General features: G+C 44.7%; 1 protein-coding gene and 1 long non-coding RNA gene across 7 annotated transcripts in view; one reads left to right on the top strand and one right to left on the bottom strand.

Annotated features, from left to right (window-relative positions):
* Window positions 1–22611, bottom strand: part of cnksr2a (connector enhancer of kinase suppressor of Ras 2a) — a 47143-nt gene that overhangs the window by 22270 nt on the left and 2262 nt on the right. For 4 of the 6 annotated variants that reach the window (XM_061758554.1, XM_061758551.1, XM_061758555.1 and 1 more), the window contains exons 2-14: window positions 18230–18393; window positions 16673–16875; window positions 13371–13458; window positions 12841–12882; window positions 11701–11820; window positions 11490–11549; window positions 11144–11212; window positions 10408–10554; window positions 9406–9518; window positions 8813–8961; window positions 8587–8676; window positions 6779–7005; window positions 4400–4451 (exon numbers count right to left, since the gene is read on the bottom strand). In XM_061758554.1, the coding sequence (XP_061614538.1) occupies window positions 4400–4451; window positions 6779–7005; window positions 8587–8676; window positions 8813–8961; window positions 9406–9518; window positions 10408–10554; window positions 11144–11212; window positions 11490–11549; window positions 11701–11820; window positions 12841–12882; window positions 13371–13458; window positions 16673–16875; window positions 18230–18393 (1524 nt within the window). The remainder of the gene's footprint in view (window positions 1–4399; window positions 4452–6778; window positions 7006–8586; window positions 8677–8812; window positions 8962–9405; window positions 9519–10407; window positions 10555–11143; window positions 11213–11489; window positions 11550–11700; window positions 11821–12840; window positions 12883–13370; window positions 13459–16672; window positions 16876–18229; window positions 18394–22611) is intronic. The other 2 variants (XM_061758553.1, XM_061758552.1) reach the window with 2 other exon arrangements.
* LOC133470313 (uncharacterized) lies at window positions 11148–19447 on the top strand. Its single transcript, XR_009785955.1, has 4 exons — window positions 11148–11525; window positions 11685–11841; window positions 15212–15305; window positions 18964–19447. It is a non-coding gene; the product is annotated as an uncharacterized LOC133470313 (long non-coding RNA).

Here is a 22611-nt window from a genome sequence, read left to right as displayed (position 1 = left end):
AAATGCATGTTATGTGCACCAGCTTGTGATCACAGAAAATAAATACTTCATTGCCTACTTAGAGGAAGGAAGGTTGAGACATTGCATGATCGTGTTCATTTCAAAGCTTTCGTCCCAGTTTTGTAAACAAACACAGCCTCTGCCCAAATATGCAGATGGAGCTTCAGAGCAGATGGCGAAAAGAACCAAAAGGCCAGCGGGACCAGAAAAAAAACATGCTTATCGCAAAAGGTTACAAGAGTAAATTGTATTTCTATAGGACTTATAATAACAATCACACAGCCAATGTATAAACAGTCAACACGTTAACAAGAATAAAACAGGTAGAATCACTGATGAAAATTACACATCAAACAGTTCTCAAGGGGTAGATTTAATTTAAAAAAATGAACATAATAAATCTTGGAGAAAGAATGGCAAATGTTACAAAATACGATGTGGTACTGTTGTGATAAATACTGTACCGTGCTAACTTGTGGGAGGCGTTCCCTCAGTCAAGACCGACCGGTTAGCGAAGTTAGCGAAACTGATAACGTCTTTCCTTCCAAACCCAAGGTTTAGATGGAGCAAATGTGAGCGGAAATGCTGTATATGCTGTCTTAAACACTATATTAAATACAAAATTACATTGTTTCCTTCATTATTACACAATAAACTATTTTCTATATCGTCATTTGCTGCTCTGGTCGAGTTTTTGGCTGCGCTACTTCCTGGATTATCTTCTTATGGCAGTGCTTTTAGCCAATCAGATTTGAGCCCGAAAATTCGGGGGCGGGAGAACCATCCATCCATCCATTTTCTACCGCTTATCCGGGTTGCGTCGTAGGGGCAGTAGCTTTAGCAGGGACGCCCAGACTTCCCTCTCCCCAGCCATTTCATCCAGCTCTTCCGGGGGGATCCCGAGGCGTTCCCAGGCCAGCCGAAGGACGTAGTCTCTCCAGCGTGTCCTGGGTCGTCCCCGGGGTCTCCTCCCGGTGGGACGTGCCCGGAACACCTCACCGGGGAGGCGTCCGGGAGGCATCCGAATCAGATGCCCCACCCACCTCATCTGGCTCCTCTTGATGTGAAGGAGCAGCGACTCTACTCTGAGATCCTCCGGGATGACCAAGCTTCTCACCCTATCTCTAAGGGAGAGCCCGGAGACCCTGCGGAGGAAACTCATTTCGCCCGCTTGTATCCTGGATCTTGTTCTTTCGGTCACGACTCACAGCTCGTGACCATAGGTGAGGGTAGGAACGTAGATCGACCTGTAAATCGAGAGCTTCGCCTTTCGGCTTAGCTCCTTCTTTACCACAACGGATTGATACAAAGTCCGCATCACTGCAGACGCTACAATCTCCCGTTCCATTCTTCCCTCACTCGTGAACATGACCCTAAGATACTTGAACTCCTCCACTTGGGGCAGGATCTCATCCCCGACCTGGAGAGGGCACGCCACCCTTTTCCGACTGAGGACCATGGTCTCAGATTTGGAGGTCCTGATTCTTATCCCAGCCGCTTCACACTCGGCTGCGAACTGCTCCAGTGAGAGTTGGAGGTCATGGCTTGATGAAGCCAACAGAACCACATCATCAGCAAAAAGCAGAGATGCAATACTGAGGGCACCAAACCGGACACCCTCTACGCCTCGGCTGCGCCTAGAAATTCTGTCCATAAAATTTATGAACAGAATCGGTGACAAAGGGCAGCCTTGGCGGAGTCCAACCCTCACCGGAAACGAGTCCGACTTACTGCCGGATATGCGGAGCAAACTCTGACTACGGTCGTACAGGGACCAAACAGCCCGTATCAGGGGATTCGGTACCCCATACTCCCGAAGCACCCCCCACAGGACCCCCCGAGGGACACGGTCGAACGCCTTCTCCAAGTCCACAAAACACATGTAGACTGGTTGGGCGAACTCCCATGCACCCTCGAGGACCCTGCCAAGGGTGTAGAGCTGGTCCACTGTTCCACGGCCAGGACGAAAACCACACTGCTCCTCCTGAATCTGAGATTCAACTTCCCAACGGACCCTCCTCTCCAGCACCCCTGAATAGACCTTACCAGGGAGGCTGAGGAGTGTGATCCCCTTGTAGTTGGAACACACCATTCAGTCCCCCTTCTTAAAAAGGGGGACCACCACCCCAGTCTGCCAATAAAGAGGCACTGTCCCCGATGTCCACGCGATGTTGCAGAGGCGAGTCAACCAGGACAGCCCTACAACATCCAGAGCCTTGAGGAACTCCGGGCGAATCTCTTCCACCCCCAGGGCCTTGCCACCGAGGAGCTTTTTAACCACCTCGGTGACCTCAACCCCAGAGATAGGAAAGCGCGCCTCAGAGAACCCAGACTCTGCTCCCTCATGGGAAGGCGTGTCGGTGTAATTGAGGAGGTCTTCGAAGTATTCTCCCCACCGGCTCACAACGTCCCGAGTCGAGGTCAGCAGCGCCCCATCCACACTATACACAGTGTTGATGGTGCACTGCTTCCCCCTCCTGAGACGCCGGATGGTGGACCAGAATTTCCCCGAAGCCGTCCAGAAGTCTTTCTCCATGGCCTCACCGAGCTCCTCCCATGCCCGGGTTTTTGCTTCAGCGACCACCAAAGCTACATTCCGCTTGGCCAGCCGGTACCCATCAGCTGCCTCAGGAGTCCCACGTGGACTCCTTCTTCAGCTTGACGGCATCCCTCACCGTTGGTGTCCACCAACGGGTTCGGGCATTGCCGCCACGACAGGCACCGACCACCTTACGGCCACAGCTCCGGTCGGCCGCCTCAGCAATGGAGGCGCGGAACATGGTCCACTCTGACTCGATGTCCTCCGCCTCCCCGGAACATGAGCAAAGTTTTGTCGGAGGTGGGACTTGAAACTCCTTCTGACAGGGGATTCTGCCAGACGTTCCCAGCAGACCCTCACAATACGTTTGGGCCTGCCACGTCGGCCCGGCATCTTCCCCCACCATCGGAGCCAACTCACCACCAGGTGGTGATCAGTTGACAGCTCCACCCCTCTCTTTACCCGAGTGTCCAAGACATGCGGCCGCAAGTCCGATGACACGAACACAAAGTCGATCATCGAACTGCAACCTAGGGTGTCCTGGTGCCAAGTGCACGTGTGAACACCCTTATCCTTGAACATGGTGTTCGTTATGGACAATCCGTGATGAGCACAGAAGTCGAATAACAGAACACCGCTCGGGTTCTGATCGGGGGGGCCGTTCCTCCCAATCACGCCCTTCCAGGTCTCACTGTCATTGCCCACGTGAGCATTGAAGTCCCCCAGCGGAACGATGCAGTCCCCAGCGGGAGCGCTCTCCAGCACCCCCTCCAAGGACTCCAAAAAGGGTGGGTACTCTGAACTGAACTGGGCTGTGCCCGGCCGGGCCGCATGGGTGCAGGCCCGGCCACCAGGCACTCACCTTCGAGCCCCACCTCCGGGCCTGGCTCCAGAGGGGGGCCCCGGTGACCCGCATCCGGGTAAGGAAACCTGAATCCATTTATTCTACTCGTCATAGGGGTTTTTGGAGCCGTGCTTTGTCTGTTCTCTCACCTAGGACCTGTTTGCCATGGGTGACCCTGCCAGGGGCATAAAGCCCCAGACAACTTAGCTCCTAGGATCATTGGGACACACAAACCCCTCCACCACGATAAGGTGACGGCTCAAGGAGGAGGGACGGGGGAACAGGGAGTCAAAATGGGCATGTACTTTCCTGCCCTTTGCCGGAAGCACAGCTAGCCAGCTACATGTTTAGCTTAGTTTTCGCAGATTTTGCGTACTTTTTTTTTCAAGCCGAGAAAGGAAAAACATATTTCTTTGGTCGTGCATACTGTCTGTCTACGTCAGCGACTTATAGTGACAGAACAATTAAATGCTCTTCCAGTAGATGGCAGAAAGTACAATTAACCTGTGTTCCTCATGTCGTCATTCTTACAACATAATAATTATATATTTTGTTTGGTGGTGTACCATGAGATTGTTGTAGTGTAAAATATGAGCCTTGGGTGTTTAAAGGTAAGGAAGCACTGATGTCGAATGTTTATTATTGTGGTACCGACCTCTCTCGCTAATGGTATAAAAGTGTAGTTAAATCTGCAATCTTTCCCCATCAATTTATTGCCTTTCATTTACACGTTTACATCTGTTGTCTGTTTAAAGGCTATGAAGATTCGTGGATTTTAACTTCATTTTAACATTCATCGCGATGCAGGCATCTGCTGTGAAACATTAACTCGCAGGCAGGGTTGTTCATTTCGCTCGGGCTGCGTTAACATCAACAAAGATCTGCACAGACGTCGCATAGTCTGCTAGATATTTCACTAGACTCCTTATAATTAATGCCCAAATAAACTGTAAAAGCTGTCTCTTCACTCGGGCTTCACTGAAGAGAAAAGTCCAACAAGGCCCTTCCCGGCTTACCTTTATTCTTCTTGCGGGTCTTTGTCTGCAGCGAGGAGGGCTGTTGATACGTCTGCCGAAGAAGAAGAAAAAGAAGAAGACGTGAGCGAGTGAGCGGGCAAAGCAAGCTGTCAGGGTGTCGATTATCTCAGTGACATTTTTGGCTGCAAAGCATCTTGGGTAGTAAATGTTGCGGAGCAGAGGAGAGACAGGATGGGAATTCGTGATGGATCTGAGCACACTTCTAGACATAGATTAAGGAAAAGGACATGAAAAGGGCATGCAGTGTTTGACGCAGCTTGAACCTACTTGACACCTAAAGTCCAGTTCGTTTGCTTAGTGTGAGTGCTCTGATGTGGACTCGAGTTCAGTCCACTTTCTGTTACTGTATGCAAGGTGATGGCTGTCATGGATAACTTGCGAGAATTGATCACATGACAGTAATTCATTGATTGATTGAATTGTTTTATTTCGAACGTGTAGATGTGAATAGAAGTAAACAGAACGACGAGTATGTCAAAAGAGTCCACGCTCTGTCATGGATAGGCAAAATGTACCATCGTATAATTAATGCAATGACTCCTCTCGTGCGGCACGGTGTTCAACTGCTTAGCACGTCGGCCTCACAGTTCTGAGGACCGGTGTTCAAATCCCGGCCCCGCCTGTGTGGAATTTACATGTTGCCTGGGTTCTCTCCGGGCACTCCGGTTTCCTCCCACATCCCAAAAACATGCATGGTAGGTTGATTGAAGACTCTAAATTGCCCGTAGGTGTGAATGTGTGCGCAAATGGTTGTTTGTTTATATGTGCCCTGCGATTGGCTGGCGACCAGTTCGGGGTGTACCCCGCCTCTCGCCCGAAGATAGCTGGGGTAGGCTCCAGCATGCGCGCGACCCTTGTGAGGATGAAGCGGTACAGGAAATGGATGGATGGACTCCTCTCGCTAGTTATTAGTCATAACTGCCACCTTACACATCAGAAATAAACAGAATACAAAGCCAAATCCGACATGGTTTGACATGCCCAAGTGTGAGTCTGCCCTGAGATCTAAGAAAGTGAACAGAATAGCGCCGACGTCACCGCAGTGCAAATATCTGAGCCTGGAGTTTAGCCATTCGCAGCCCGCCGCTTGCCAGGGCTCATGACAAGGGCCCGCCCACGTCCACCGGCACACCATCTGCCATCGCAGCAGCCGCGCATGCAAAAAGACATTTCAAGGAGACGCCGTCAAGACGTATAAGATCACCGTCGGCCGAGCGGAGATGACTGCTCAGCATTAACTAAGGTCACATGCTCCTCTGCCTGGGAAGAGCATGCATGGGATTTATTCTTTAAAAATGCACTGCAACTACGAGGACTCCAAATACTACTTTCTTATTAGCTACTTCATTACGTTTTTCACTTTGTGATAATTAGATACAGTAAACTCCAATTACTCAAAGTAATTGACAGCCCCTAAAAAGGTTTATAAACACCCACATGAATAGTTTAAACCAGTAGTTCTTAAATTGTTTTTAAACCAAGCACCAATTTAAAAAAGGCTTATCTCTCCAAGTACCAGCATAATAACCAACATTCAAATAGTCGTGTAGTAGGCCTGTTTATAACAAAAATAAGGCAAAGGTTTAACTCCTAAAAGGTATTTTTAATTACTGTAAGCTGCTATAACATTTCCACTGTGCTAAATTATTGGAAGATGAAAAACTGTACTTAAATAATGATTGAAATAAATATTTTACCTAAATAAATGTTTGATACCAAAAATAAAAAATGCATGCAAATGTATTAGTACTTAAGTTTAATATAACTGAACTCTACTTAAAACATGGTGTACTTGATATTTTATTTTATTATTTAAAAAAAAAAAAAAAAGCTTAAGCCACAGTACAATTAGGCAGTTTGAACATTTAATTCAGTGATTCTTCGCCTACCACTAGAGGGAGCCTGCGTACAGCTAGTGGTATGTGTACCACACTTTTAGAATGATATAACGATGACCCCCAAAACACTTTAATATGATTTCAAACTTAAAACATTACCCCTAAAAATAAATTATTTAAATAAATGTACATGTACATGCAGCTAAGACTCTTGTAACTTCTACTAACAACCCAGGCTAAACTTAGCTCCTCCCTGACATACAAATATGTTAGTCTCTTTGTTGAGATGCATCTCTTCAACATAGTTCCTTGACACCAATTACTACTTTACTATTAGCCAGGGCTTTGGCACCATCTTGTGGCATCCTAGAACATAATAGAAATGTCACAAAACATTTTCAGTGAAAAGCTAAGGATAGGTTCCACAGAAGAAAATGCAAATGGATATTATTTTTATTATGTGACAGATCTATTTGTTTCGTTTCAGTTCACATCATCATATAAACTCAAAGCATCTTACGTGGTAAATGGAGGCGGGGTCCCTGGGTGGCGACTCTCTCTGATTGGCTTGGAGGATGTAGTGGGATGGGCTCTGGCTGTGGTGGCTCCGCCTTTTAGTGCGTTTGGCCGTTTCGTTGGTCCGCTTGCCCGGGCGTGCCGTGTGGGAGGTGTAGTCGTCGGAGACGGCCCGCTCTTCCGCTCCGCCGCCGCCGCCCGTCAGGCCCACGTAACGCATCAACGACGTCTCTGCGGAGCCAACAACAAATTAGGGGAAGGCCCGCATATTAAGGCTCATCAGGGACTTTGATTCATCCAGCCGTATATTTTCTGGGTGAGCTGGATCCAGCCTGTCCCAGCTGACTTTAGGTGAAAGGTCAATCACAGCACATATAGACGAGCATTTACACCTGTAGACAATTTGGAGTCTTCAATAAAGTTAACATGCATGATTGTGGACCCAGAGAAAAATCCACACAGGAAGGTCTGAGCCAAGATTTGAACCGCAAACCTCAGAATTGTGAGACAGACGTGCAAACCACAATTCCACTGTGCTGTTACAGTTTTCTATATTCAAAATTAAAGTTGTTGAAGTGCTTTAGGTGGATTTAAGGACTAACCACCCATTTATTAATGTTTTTTAAAAGATCTGTTCATAATTTGATATAGTCAATTATTATGAGGACATTCTTAAACTGGAACATACTAATTGTGCATGGAAAATCAGAATCATCTTTATCGTGTGTGTGTGTGCGATATTGTGTGTGTATAATGTGATGTAGATGTGTATTGCGTATAAATGAATGGTATATAGGGGTTAAATACAGTACTGTGTGAAACGATGAAGACTAAATACCGTATGACAGATGACAAGGAGCTAGTGTATGTGTGTGCGTGTGTGTGTGTGTTCTCATCCAAGGTGCCACTGGAGAGGATGTCGGGGTTTCGCTACCTCTGTGATACCACTCGTCCCTCCCCGCGGTGGCCTGGTTGCTAGGCAGCGAGCGGACAGCCAAGAGAAGCGACAAGAGCTGCTGTCAGCGTCGCCATGGCAACTGTGTGAGTGATTCAGGTGGAGGCCAGGAAGAATTTTCTTTCTTTTTCTCTTTACAGTTCTTCTCATCCTGTTCTCATCCCTCTATCTCTTTGTATGAATTATATTTTTATCCCATGCAGCCAGGCAGTTTGTCTTTGATTATTTTTTTTTTTGGGCCTTTGTGCCAGCCACCTCTTGCCCTCTTTCCATGTTGTGGCTTATGCTAATCACAGAGAGAATTAGAGAACATAGACGTGCGCTGATCTCCAGTGATGGAAAGGAATGAAGTACAAATACTTAGTTACTGTACTTAAGTAGATTTTTCAGGTATCTTTGATTTACTTGAGAATGTGTTTTTCTCACAACTTTGTGCTTTTACACATTTGAAAACGGATATCTGTACATTCTACTCCTTCCTTTGTCAAAATAAGCTTTTTTCAACTTCCGTGATGTAAAAAGACGTAGATGTAGAGAGTGAATGCCAACTGTGGTTCAAATCATGATTGATTGAGATTTTAGGATCTTATACTGAAAGTCGGGGGGGGGGGGGGGGGGGAAACAGGAACAGTAGTGACATGGAGGAAAAATCTGGAAAACTGAAATTGCACTATATCTCGAAAATTCAATAGTGCCATCAGTCTTTGAATGTTTTCAGCAGTTATCGTCAAATATGTGTAACATATTTAGAAACAAATCTCTGAATTCACTTTTTTTTTTCTTTAACTTTTTTCTGTAAAACGGAGGGACGAGAACCTTTGTAGGCCTCATGACGAGGTGAGCCAACACTGACTCACCTCTGCGGCTTTCACGGTGAAGCTTGGCGGGGTCTTCGTAGTCGCCCCCCCAGTTGCACTCCACAGGCATGGAGATGGGCCTGAGCCTGCCTGCAAGCAGCCGCCATTCACAGTGAGAGCCTCATCCTGCGTTCTCATCCTTGTGATTGTTTTTGTCGAGTGGCTCAATTCAGACAAATGAGAACGAACTCGTTGCCCCGATCCAACACTACTCATAAGTGCTTACCATATGTTGGGGTGGTGCAGTAAACCGGCTCGTCCTCTTCTCGCCGCCGGGATTCTTGATCCAGGAAGGAGTTCGGCGAATCTGATCTCTTGGTCACGCCGCTGTGGCCGCGAGACGCCTCGTCTCCGGAAAAGGTGACTGTCTCGTCTCTGCAGCAACAGCGCAAAAAGAGCGTTAAAGGAGACATTATGGATAATTTACTATTACAGTTTGCAAATAGATTTATCCCCCGTTCATTGTGGGAGTTGCGTTCCAGACCCAGCTGCGATAGGTGAAAATCAACGTCAACTGATGACCTGATCCGAAAACGATGACAAAAGCTTTTTTTTTTTTTCTTCCCCTGCTTTCCTGTATAAAAAATCTAAATCAATCCAGCGCCACTCCTGGGTGATGAGGATTAATCGAGTGGATGTTGTAAATAGTTGTAAGTACTTAGTTTATCCTTCGTGTATTCTGATAAAATAATGTCAGTGACATTATATTAGGACACCTAGGAACTCTTAAATTGTCAGAAAAAAAACAATACAGCAATTGTCTGTTAAAAGATGATGCATAACAACAAACAGTACCCAAAATATTCTTCCTTAACAGACCTGGGCGTGTATGGCTCCATGGGTGGAGGTGGAATGTAAAGGTCCTGGAGGGCGGAGGTCTTGGTGGGGGTGCCCAATGGTGTGGCCGAGCTGCTGCCCGGGCTTCTGGTTGGCTGGAAAAAGGAAAATGAAAAGTTAATATTTGGAAAAAGATCACACAGTGCTGAAAACGATGTTTGAGGGACCTCTGATGCAAGGGCTCGAACTTTCATTTGTGGGTGCACAATTGGCTGGATTTTGATATTCTAACTAAACCTGTACTGTTTTATTCAGGCTCGTAATTCCTGGTTTCTCGCAGTCACTTTTATGGGTAGTGAAAACATTGCGTTCTGCAGTTTAATGGGGTGGATTTGCAGATGCTGTAAACGCCACGTAAACAATGTTGGGCAAGATGTAAATAAGCCCACAAGTAGTCAAGGACAAAATAATGAATTTAAGATAAATATGCGTTATAAAGTGTTGAAAAAGTCTCCTGGCTTTCAATCGGCGGCTGAAAAGTGCCTTGGAATGTTCCACAAAAAAATCTACGGTATTGCGGGGGCGTGAATGCTGAACCGCAGTATAGCGGGGGATCTCTGAACCGTGGTTCCTTAACTTTGCAAGTTGAATTTGTTCCATGACCAAGTTCATAACTTTTACGTTGCAGTTGTTTGGTTTTTCAGGATTAGGAAATACTTGGATGGGATACTAAAACACCCGCAATGTTTTCTTACCGCAGCCGGCTAACAGAGAGCGGTATCGTGTTAGTGTGTGTAATCCGAGTTAATTAGGAATTTACATGTGCTAATTCACGACAACAGTGGGAATGTCAATGGACGGTTGCTCATCTGCCTCCTCATTTCCTCTGGTGTGAATCAGTGAATCATTCGGCAAACAAAGCCAGCGCTCTGACCTAATTACACGCATTAGCTGAGGCTCGTGCAGGCCCCTGCGGTACCAAAGTGGGCCAACGCGCCGTTTTGATAAAGTCTATAAAAGGTAGAGAACGCGCGTGCGTCCTACCTGCAGGGCCAGCGGCTTCCAGCGCATGTTCTTGAGCAGTGCCGGGGCCGAGCTGAGCGTGCTCTGTGGGCGCTTCTTCAGCGTCAGGGACACCACGCCCTTGTCGGCCCGCAGAGAGCCCACCAGGTTGCGGAGCTGCCAGCCCACCTGCGGAAGGCGCGGAGAGACACGGGCGGCTTTGCGTGAGGCGGAATTGCGAGTCGTGATGCTTGATGATTGGAGGTGGAGAGACTATCTATAGAATTTACTTATATAATCTACCCTCCGTTTGACCAGATACTCACTGGCTGCACGATCTAATGAAATCCAATAAAAAATTCTGCCTTTGCAAAGTCAATAATGTTTTGTTTACAGTTAACAATCTTTATTCCTCATGTCCCAATTCAGGGACTTCGTCCTTTGTAGGCTCCTTTAAATGCCATGTTTTTTCTTAGGGGTAATTATTTTTGGTTTTTTTTTCATATAAATATGCACTGTTATTTTATTTTGTTCAACTTTGTCAACATTACTGTTAAAATATTAACATTGAGGCACCACGAATCAAAATGCAACCGGATAATCTCCCAAAGGCGAGTCATTCTTATTTGAAGCCACAAATTTTGAAAGCGCTTTTGTATTGGATCTCGGTTCCTTTTGGCTCTTCGGTGTACATCTCTCCACATTGTAAAGACACACAATGACCTTCTTGAATTCTTTTGAACTTTTTTATCTTTACATCGACTCGCACAAACCTTACCACAGTCTGGTGATTGACTTGAATGACTTCATCTCCCGCGTGGATCTTCTTACAGCGGTCGGCCGGAGACTACAAGCCCGCAAGGAGCCGCAGAAAGACAAAACGTGTGAGTCGACACCGGCGAGAGTATGGATCGTCGCTTGGCACGAGCGAGAAAGTTAACGGCACTCATGCACTCTGATGTCACCGCTATGCGACCTAATATGACGTCAGCTCGGAGATATTCTTGGAAACGGGTTACAAGATCCCTCAACGTCTGGCGCGCGGCCACAGACACACATTGCTCTATTCATTTCTTGGCTGTTACATGTTATTCGTTTTATTTATGCATCAGAGAGATTCTCACCCCCTCCGTCGTCCCCGTGATCACATGAAGACCGTCGTAGGTCGACTTGATGTACATTCCCTGATGAAAGAGTCAACCATTTTGACTTATCATGATAATAATGCTCACTTTGACCGACCGATTGATAGAGCACATTGTGTTGTACTGGTATAGCTCATGTCATTCGAATGTTTTTTTGTTGAATTGCTGCATCAGAAACTGTCACGGTTACCAGGCCGTCGGAGGCTTTGACGTTGGTGAGGTGGACCAGCTCCAGGTGGGTCGACTGAGACACCAGCGGATCCGACGACACGCACACGATGTGCTCGCACACCCCGGACAGAGTCTTGCACTGAAGCGTACAAAATGACAGGTCAGAAGACTTTAGCCCGTTATGTAGTTATCATGAACATTTGAATGTGTTGCTGTTCTGTTTGTTAAAGTAGCAGTTGTTTGAAGTGTTATAATTACCATAACATCGATGCTCATTCCCATTAGCATGTTTATGGCGTTTCATATGATATATTAGCATTAAGCTAGCAGACTTTTGTTTGACTCTTGTGGTGTTTACATATACAATCCTAATCTTCATCTTTATCTACTTTTAAACCCAGACGATTCAATATGTCGTTCATTCATACAAGGCCTGGACAGTCTTGAAAACTCTTGAATCTTAATGTTACAATTTTGTTTTGCTTTAATTATGGATAAAGTGCTTGAAATCATAAAATGTACAGCAATGACTAAATAACTTTTTTTTTGCAAGGGCGAAGTGTGCTTAATGTACATTAATGTGTTACCCTTTTAATCTTTCGTTGACTCCCTCTGCTCTTAGGAATTATTTTTTTACAGCATAGTACCTCTTTAAATGTGTTATGACAAAGTAAAATAAGGAATTAATAATCAGTATGCACTCAAAACAATTGAACTGACATTAAAGACATTTTAAATATGGATTTAATAATGAGTATGCATTGGCATTATTTAAACTGTTCATGTCAAGCAGTCTCATTTTGTTAGACACAAATATTAATTGAATCTAGCAAAATACAATTGTGTTGAATTGTGGGTATTATTTTCTTTCGTTTTAAATTTATTCATGGACTTTATCGAAACCAAGGCGTTAAAATTATTTAAAAATGAATATCGAAAGTGCTTGAAGATATGCATGAACCCTCGAAAGGTATATTAAATTTTCACATCTTCTTTCTTTGCAAAATACATGCATTTATCACTTTAAATGAAAGAAAAAGCATCTTGCCATGACACTAAATCAGCAGATTTCTTTTTTCAAAACTTTCTATTTTCTGTGTTTACTTAAATGTGAAGCTGGAGCAAACAAGCCACAGCTGGCCAAGAATGGCAGACTCACCACATGCAAGATTTTATTCTCCGTCTCAAACACCGTACAGTCCTGTAGGGCACACAAATGTTCAAGAATGTGAAAGTGGCGCGCGTCCACACAACGACAACACACCAACATATGCCGTCTGCGCCTTGCCTTAGTGAACCCTTCACCTGCGCGCTGGCAAATAAAAACAGTCCCACGCAAACGCACAAACGGGCAGGTTTGTCTTTTATTCATAAGCACATCAATCCCCAAAGACACACTGCAAGCACACAAACAGCAAAAGCAGTTTGTCCAAATGCATTTGTTGTTGTCATTTAACTGTGAGTTAAGCTCTTGTGTGGACCTGGCTCAAACAACTGCCCTTACACGCGGGGTCAGAGGTCAAGTTTTTTTGTTCACCAAGCTTGTATAAGCAAAGTCTTCCATCAGCATTACCACTTCATCGTCTTTCAACCCGTGAGGGAGAAAAGGCTGATAAACACAACAGCAACACACTATAAAAGCTGACAGCACACACACACACACACGTATACATGAACGATTCCACCAACCTGCTGCACAATGGTGGTGAGCTCCAGGCAGAGCTGGATGACATTATTTCGGGTTACTGAGTAGTCTGCCACCGCAGCGAAAGGAGACCTGCAGAGAAGCAGATAACGCTCTTCAAAATGTTCCCGCTGCGTTTGATCATGTGCACACAGGGACGAGAAAAGGGCGCTACAAAACGTGCACAACATACACTCACGAGACACCTGATTAGGTACACCCCCACAGTCTAAAGTAGCCAGTATAAGAGTGGTTAAAATTTCAAGATAGCAATTCTCAGCTTTGAGCATTAAAAGCATTAGCATATTTTGGTTACTATATGTCGGTACCTTAGAAAGATCCAAATTTTTAATACGTTGCATGAAGCTCAAAAGAGTGCAGACCACCCCCTCAGTTCAGTTGTATTTAACTTTAAGGTACAATACATTTGCTTGTACCTTTTATAAGCCTTTATTTTCAAACATTTATTCGGGAAAAAAAATTTCAATGCATTGTTCAAACTGTACATAATGTTACTGTGGCTTACAATAATACTACTTGGTGCTACTCGATGTAAAAAGCTTGAGAACCACTGACTTAGTCACCACAGTAGGAACATAACGCCGTCGTAAATTAAGGAGCCCCTGTTTAGACATTTAATGCATGTAAAAATCGGCATCAACTCAACTCTAATGCTTGTCCAAAATGTATTTGTGTTATTTTATCACCAAAGCTAGCTATACTTTATCCATCTGCAGGTGGACTGCACAGTTCCAAATATCAGCAAGGCTCTTATCAATATCTGAGAATGCCGATTGGCTCCTTCAAGGCCAATTTCTATTCCGAGACGAGTCTCAGGTGCGCGATGAACAATGAAGCTCATGCACAGTTCTGGGTGGACGCAGATCAATGGGTCGTCCTGTTCTTTGAAACGCAACAAATTATCGGCGGCACGCTGTCTGCTTGTCATCTCCCTCTTGGATTTAGACGCCAGCAGTTTCCGTAAACAGCAAAAAAAAAAAAAAAAAAAAAGTAGCATAGTTACAGTGTGTCCTCCACTTGAATTAGCACATTCAAGAAATTAGTGTGTGCTACTGACTGCAGTGGTACATTAAAACAACAATTAAAACCAATAAAACAAACAGTGACATAGTTATAAACAATAAAAACACTAAAACAAGGGCAGAGACACACTTCACTGCTCTGGAGACCCAGATTTTCCCATTGGACCGCCGTCCCTCACACATTCGGCAAGTCTGCGGCTCGTGTGCCATGTGGGTCATCGCTATTGAGGTTGTGTGCTATATATACACGCAGAACCTAAGGCTACACAGCCTGTCGGCTAACCGTCAGATCGCCAAAACTCAGTTTTGGGGCATGTTGAGACCCCCCCAAAAATAGATTCCTTCGTAAAATAATCATTATAAACACAGAGATTATTTTGCACTGACTGGTATTCAGGCCCAAATAAAAAAAAAATAAACAAAAAAACACAGCAGTTGTCTTGCTAGCTCGTGTCCCCTTGGATCCCATTAGATTAGATCCCAGTTAGGGTATTTTACATGAATGGGTTAGGTGTCTATCGGGTCTGGTTGCTATGGCAATAGTCCACATTCTCACTAGCTTTATTTACGAGAAGGGGCTCGTACGCCTAAGTTAATTCAGTTTGAACACATGAGCTATTGCACCATTGAAATCACATTAACGGTGACAACCGTCAGCGAGTCGGCCCGTAATATAGCAGCGAAAATCCTCCCACGCACTGTGATGTCCCGTTAATAATTCATAGGCAGGTGCGCGCTAATGTGCACATAAAGAGAGGATTGATGAACTGTGATTTTTTATTTTTTTTTTCACTCCCTGACAGATGCAAAAAAAATTTCAACCGGACGACGGCGTGACACACAAGCCTGGAAATGATGACTGGGAGAGGAGCCTGCCCACATACAGTAAGGTGTCAAGTAAGCTTTTGCTTTCCTTCATTGATTGTCTGACTTCCAGTTTCGCAAGCCGATACGGAGGCCTTGGTGCCGTATGAAAGCGTCTGCTGTGCAGCAACATTAAAGTCGTGTCGGTAATCAAGAGCTGCGAGCCGCTTTTCTCAATCCCCCTGCTGCCGTTTTACACTTGCATCATTGTCACGTGGGCGGCCGCCTGTGCACTTGCATAAGTGTGTGTCAGTGCAGGCAGATGTGGGTGTGTGTGTGTGTTATTATGTGGGTGTTTCTCTGTGAGCGGTCCATTTGTGTGTGTGTGTGTGTGTGTGTGTGTGTGCGTGTGTGTGTGTGTCGGGCCCCGAGGACACAAGTGGGCGTCTGGCATTTGGAGACCTTTGGTTTGTGTGTCTGTTGTTGTGTGGAGTCAAGATTAAATGAAGTGACAGTGAGGACGAGGAAGAGATGGTGGCATTAAATCAATCTTAACCTCATGTTGCTGAGCAAGAGCGTGATTTGCAGTGACAGGATCAGGGTGACTCTGATTGGACGCACACTGGGAAAGGCAAAAACTCCACTTCACTATATAGTGAGTTTGCCGTTTTGTAGTGCTGCTCGATTGTCAAGGGATCCAAAGGGATCGGTTTTTTTATTTTTTTTTATGGGTTTTTACTGCAGGCAAGTCTGACTTTAGAGTTGTGCGCCTCCACAACATGCCTGGCAGCGCTGAGCTTTATGGAGTAAATGCAGCGTAATAAAATGCAAGAAAAAGAGGCAGAGAAGGTCCCCTATTTAGCTCCAGTAATAGTTTGTATGTATGTGTTGCTGCTCCATGTATCCTAAAGTAGCAGTTGTTTGAAGGTTTATAATGACCGTACCATTGATGCTAATTCCCATTAGCCCAACTATGGCTTTTTCGTCTTATATGTTATAGCCTTAAGCTAGCGGAATTTTGTTAACAAAAGTTAGCTTAAATATACAGTGTTTAATTCTCTTCTGAAAGTAATTTCCAACTGAGAGTGAGAAATAAACAGCTTGAAGCAAGAACGCTCTCTGCCTCTTATGATTTTTTTTTTTTTTGGGGGGCAGAGCTTTTTTTTGTTTTGTGTTTTTCACTGGGTACCCTTCCTGAGACAGCCCACATATTTTTGTTCATACTTGTGACTGGACAAGGAATTGAACCTGTACAGTCTGTGGGAAAGGCAGCACCATGTACTATGTACTATCCTTCCACTGTGAATTATCACTATACTACTAAGGAGTACTTTAAAAAGTGTGTGGGAGGGCTAATATATATTGTGAGTTGGTATCCACTGCTATAAATGGGGGTTCACTGTATCCTTCAAGTATTAGTAAAAAGTATAAAAGGTGTCTGAGGTCAGTCTGACTCTCACCTGTCGAGCCACGCTAGCAGGCTCTTGGCAGCAGTGATGAGGTCGACCACGGAGGTAAGCAGGTCGTTAGGGAGCCGCCGTGACGTCCTGCTCTCTGATTGGCTGCTGCGACGCCGACCCGAAATGAAGTTCTGCAGGTTTTTGGCCGAGGCGCCCAGCTTGTGGGCCAGCGTTCTGACGCTCTCCGTCTCCAGGCCGGAATTCTGTTTAATGCACAAAGATAGCCACCATTTTATTTATGGTATAACTGTCCAGTGATGGTTCTTAGACACTATATTTTAAAGCAGACATTATGCATTTTTTTATCACTTTAAAACAGTTCCAATGTGTCTTAATTTAATCAAAATACCCTGAGGATTAAAAAAAAAAAAAAAAAAGATCTTTCTGAAATTAGCTTTTTTTAGGCAAGTGAGCCAGCTTTCTTCCCTGTCCATATACTGCTGGTTCAATGACAAGTCCAGCTTCTGTTACCATGACGACCAACATCTCGCCAGCAAGTGTATGCTTAACAGTGGGTTGTGAGTGCACGTGTAAGGGCAGGCCTGATATTTCCAGCAAGTGTGCCGTCGTCTTGCCGGCAAGTGTATACGTAACAGTTGGCATTATCTCGCCGACAAGTGTGTGTGTGTGTGTGTGTGTGTGTGTGTGTGTGTGTGCGTGCGTGTGTGTGCATGCGTGTGTGTTTGCATGCGTGTGTGTTTGCATGCGTGTATGTGTAACAGTGGGCCAGTTCTCGTGTGTGCGTTCTGGCCGGTGTTTGGCTCTGTCCTCCTCTGCCTCATAGCGAGTTTCCTGAAAATTGTTTCATTAAAATGTCTTTTTTCCTTTTGTATTATTTTCTATTCATTTATCTCATTAACTAATTGGTTAGATAAATTCCAATTATTTACAATAGATTTATTGTTCATTCATTCATCTTCCATTCCACTTATCCTCACAAGGGCTGCTGGAGCCTATCCCAGCTATCTTCGGGCGGGAGGCGGGATACTCCCTGAACCGGTCGCCAGCCAATCGCGGGGCACATAGAAACAAACAACCACTTACACTCACATTCACACCTACGGGCAATTTAGAGTCTTCAATTAACCTACCATGCATGTTTTTAGGATGTAGGAGGAAACCGGAGTACTCAGAGAAAACCCACGCAGGCACGGGGAGAACATGCAAACTCCACACAGGCGGGGCTGGGATTTGAACCCCGGTCTTCAGAACTGTGAGGCAGATGTGGTAACCGTGGCGCTAAATTTATTATAAATTATCTAAATAAAAAACATTAATAAAATGAACAATTTTACATAAAATTTTATTTTCTGTATTTATTTGATTAAATGTCTGTTCAAGCTGAAAGAGAGAGTGAATAATTGATAAATTAATTGTAATAAAATTAATTGTAAAAAGGAAAATCAATTTTTATTAAAATAATTTTGTTAACATATTATACACACACATTTTTTCTTTTCTTTCTTTCTTTATTTTTTTGTACCTACAAATGTCCGTTTTAAAACCAAGGTGTGCCTTGAGCCAAAGGTTTTCCTAGCTGGGGATCAGACACATTACCAGTGCACAGAGCAGGTCGACGGCCTCCAGTATGAGCTCCTGGTGTCCGATGCGGGACACACCCAGGTCCTCCAGCTCGGCGTGGCTGATTCGCAGCAGCCTCTCGCCGCACACGCCACCGCGCTCAAACACACACACGTACTGCTGCAGGCAGTCGTCCAAGCCTGCAACACACACACACGCACACACACAGAGTTAAGTACAGTACAGTATTCGTTTCTTGGCCTTTTAGTAGGGACTGATCTAGTGAGTGACATCATGAGCTCTGACTCCAGCTCTGATTGGCCATTTACAATGCTGTTAGTGTGCGTGTCTGCTCCATGCTCTCTGCAAGTGTTTTCATTTTATATTTGTCTGTTTGGCTAGTTGTCTTGTTCAACAAATGACTGGAAGTGCCTCAAGGCTGTTTTTTGTTTTTTTTTGTTTCCCCCCCACTTCATACGAGTGATCTGTCAGTAAAAGTTTGGCTCGTAACACACACAAACCAAACCAAAAAAAAATCAACCAACTGACGGCTCGTAACTGGAAAAAAACTTAAATTGGGGCACTCTTAAGTCAAGGTACGACTGTACATGTGTACGACTGTACATGTGTTTAGCCTCACGGAAAACAACAAAGGTCAAGCTGCAGTTTGTTGTATCACTCACAAACATCTTGACAAATTAAATGTTTTCTTATGTGACCTGTTGTGAGGCTCCCTCGCTCTCAAATTGTGTGTGTGTGTGTGCGTGCAGTTGTGCGGTGACGCTTTGCTGACCGAGCTGCTGTGCTGCGCTGCCGGACTGCCAAAACAATGAATGTATCCAGCCCCTGACCTCGGAGCAAACATGCCCGGTGGAGGGCAAGTACGCACATACAAGCCCATAAACACACACACATGCACACACTCTTTCTGTGAAGGAGCAAGCATTGATTTCCCCTGCTGCTCCAAGCCCGAGCTCCATAACACACTCATCTGTCAAAACCCCTCCAAGCCAGATGCAAACACAAGGAAGGAAAGAGCGCGGAGGAAAATTCATAAAGCTGCTGTTAAAATGCAAGCGCGCTTACACACACAGACACACACACACACACCATATCACACAAACAGTAACACACACACACACCCTTATGGACATTTGACAGATAAGAAAATACCCTAAATATGATATTCTTTCACTGTTTAGAGTTCACTGTTTAAAACAAATGTTAAAAATGTTTGTATTTTGGGGGTGATGCTGAAACTTCAGCTTTAATCTGCAGCAACCCTGCATTCATTTCAATGGGGAAAGATGATTTGAGTGTTTTGCATTAAGATCTTGGTCATTAAAGACGTTTCTCAAGGCACCACTGGATTTTTATTGCTGTAATTGTCCAAACCAGGTCAAATTTGACCCGTACAGGAGGTAAGGGTTAAGCAAAGTAGCTCGTGTTTTTTTTCCAGCCACCTTCGCTGCTATTTTTAATGCACTCCCAGCGAGTGTTTTATTGAGTGTTAATAGCGCCTCCCAGTAGACGTGAAGCCGATTAAAACAATGTTGGCTCTCACGGGCACAGAGTGTTACTCTGCTGCTGAAAGAGGCTCACAAGCAGAAGGCATAGTAGGGGAGTGAAGATGCACTCCGCGGCCAAAGTCGGCCTCGTAATCGACGTCGGTTATTGCGACGGCGCGAATGCCCCTGAATACCGATGAAGCAAATTGTGAGTGGCGTCGCTGAGTGCACACATGCCCACATTCGGAGTGGAACGCACATAAATATACAATGGCAGCACGGCAATCACACAAAAGGTTCTTGTAGAGATTTACTTCTATGTCGTAGCCAGAATTGTGTTCATTCAAAGGTTACTGTCAATGAGTGCTCAGGGGAGTTTAGTGGAGGAAATCAACCTCAAATGCATAAGGCGAGGTTAATTTTTCCCCATTCTTGTCCGTTCACATTGGGGCCCAAGTCGGCTCTCAGTAAAATTTACTCATAAATTGTCAGTTATATCGTCAACAATCCAATATATACAGTATATGCATTGCATGAACGTCCTGTTACCACCTTATGTCTGTCTAATTCAGTTTACTGTACAAGTACTGTACTGATTTAAAAATTTTAAAAACTTGAACATGAACGGTAACTTATTCAATCCAACTTTATTTGTTAAGCACTTTAAAAGCAAGCGCAGTGCACCAAAGGGCTGTACAAAGCAAGAAAGAAATAACACCATAGACAAAGAAGTTCACAACAAACACAAAGTGGGTAAATAAATAAAGGCTAAGGAATGCTAAAAAAAATAATGCAAAACATCACACAGGCTGACAGAGATTAGCATAAATATTAGGGTAATGCTAAACCTTCAAACAACACATAGAAGTAGAGGATAAAACAATACGTCTTTGCCTCTCAAAAGGTGTGCTGTAATAACCCAAAAGATATAGCGGGGGTTCAACGTATACAACTTTATTTTGCTACAGAAAATATTATTTGGCCGGCACGGTGGACGACTGGTTAGCACATCTGCCTCACAGTTGTAGGGACCAGGGTTCAAATCCCGGCCCCGCCTGTGTGCAGTTTGCATGTTCTCCCCGTGCCTGGGTGGGTTTTCTCCGGGCTCTCCGGTTTCCTCCAACATCCCAAAAACATGCGTGGTAGGTTGATTGTAGACTCTAAATTGCCCGTAGGTGTGAATGTGAGTGTGAATGGTTGTTTGTTTCTATGTGCCCTGCGATTGGCTGTCGACCGGTTCAGGTTGTACCCCGCCTCCTGCCCGAAGATACCTGCGACAGGCTCCAGGAGGAGGAAATCAACAATGCGGACCCTTGTGAGGATAAGCGGTAAAGAAAATGGATGGATGGAAAATATTATTTGTGCATGCACGCATGTGCTTGAGTGCCGCCGAAAAATGCATGATTCATAGCTGACTCACACACTCGACTCCCACAGATGCACACTTTTCACAAGAGCAGGCGAGCCAAACTCCCACACACACACACACACTAGATCCTGCAGTGACTCCTTGAATGTTTAAGAGGTGGACAACAACCGATCTGGGCCTGCTATTTTGGTTTTGCTGTCATGTGTTGGGAGGGCAGTAGGATGTTATAGCAGGAAGTTTTACAAGTTGCCAGATTTAATCACCGCTATCATGTAAAAAAGATTTAGGATTTTTTTTGTATAAAACAATCCAGTGTCCGACAAGTTGGCATGGCGATGGTACGAGGAATAAGTACAGTACCCCCCATCCCCTCCCTTACTACCTTTTGTGTTGGAAATTCCTCTTTCCTTAATATAAGTAATCTAGTCAACTCACCTTCTCTTACTATTCCCAGGGGATTGGGTTGTGTGTACATTATGGATGTCTCGGCTCCTCGCAGAGGATAAAGAATATATGACTCTGGCTACTTTTATATTGCATGTCTAAATGTTTTGCTGCTGTGTTCAAATATCAGTTGCTTAAATGGTTTTACAGTATATGCGTTTCTCGTTATATGTTAGCATTAACGGATTTAAGGTTTAGCTATGTGCTTCTTTTAAATACACCATGTGTAAATCTCCTAGTTTTAAGGGTAGTTTGACCGTAAACCTCAACTGGGGGTGGCATTAAACAGCTAGTAGCCTCTGTTTTGGACAGTTGTTCACTAGTGCTGCTTGTTGTTGAAGTGAGTTGTGTTCACTGCTACCATACAGCGATCATATCTTAATTTTGCATTTGCAAGTCAAAGCAAAAAATCATCTGAACGACAACTCGTATTTTGCAAAACTAGGACGTCGGGTCACTTGTATCTCAAGGCACCACTGTAATTGCCCATATTAATATTTAATATTTATTTGAACCATAAATATACCCCAGACGCTGACACTAAATGAACCGCGTGGTGACCGGCAACAGGACTTAATCCAGCTCCTGACATCACTCACTCAGCCACACCCCTTAAAGGCACACATCAACAAAGGTTGTGATTTTTCTAATTAGACAAGGCTATGTGGTGACGAAATGAAGCTCCTCCCCTCACGCTAACATGCTTCATTGGCCACAAGACGGTACCAAAGCAACATTTTTATATTAGACATGGCTTTGGCCTGACAAAAACCGAGAAGTGATTTTTTTTTTCAGCAAATAACAGTGGATAGGTTCCCCCCAAAAAAAGTTAAATTTGGGAATGCTGAACTGCAAATGTGCGATGGTTCACTGCTTGGTTTATTTTGTGAGCATTTCCAACCCCTCCCAATGCAGCTGTAATGTGGACGCTGTCGCCAAATCAACAATGCGGACCCTTTGGCCCCCGCGACGCCTGTAGCATATGTTGCACATTAACACGCCTGCACACACATAATGTATCATGTTTCCCAGTGTTGCCAGACACACCCGAGGGGCCCAACATGGATCAAATACCACATGAAGGCACGGCACACGCA

The sequence above is a fragment of the Phyllopteryx taeniolatus genome, chromosome 20 (genome assembly GCF_024500385.1).
Source record: "Phyllopteryx taeniolatus isolate TA_2022b chromosome 20, UOR_Ptae_1.2, whole genome shotgun sequence".
NCBI classification, from domain to species: Eukaryota; Metazoa; Chordata; class Actinopteri; order Syngnathiformes; family Syngnathidae; genus Phyllopteryx; species Phyllopteryx taeniolatus.
The sequence above is the reverse complement of the archived record's forward strand: the minus strand, read 5'-3'. Positions and strand labels throughout refer to the sequence as shown.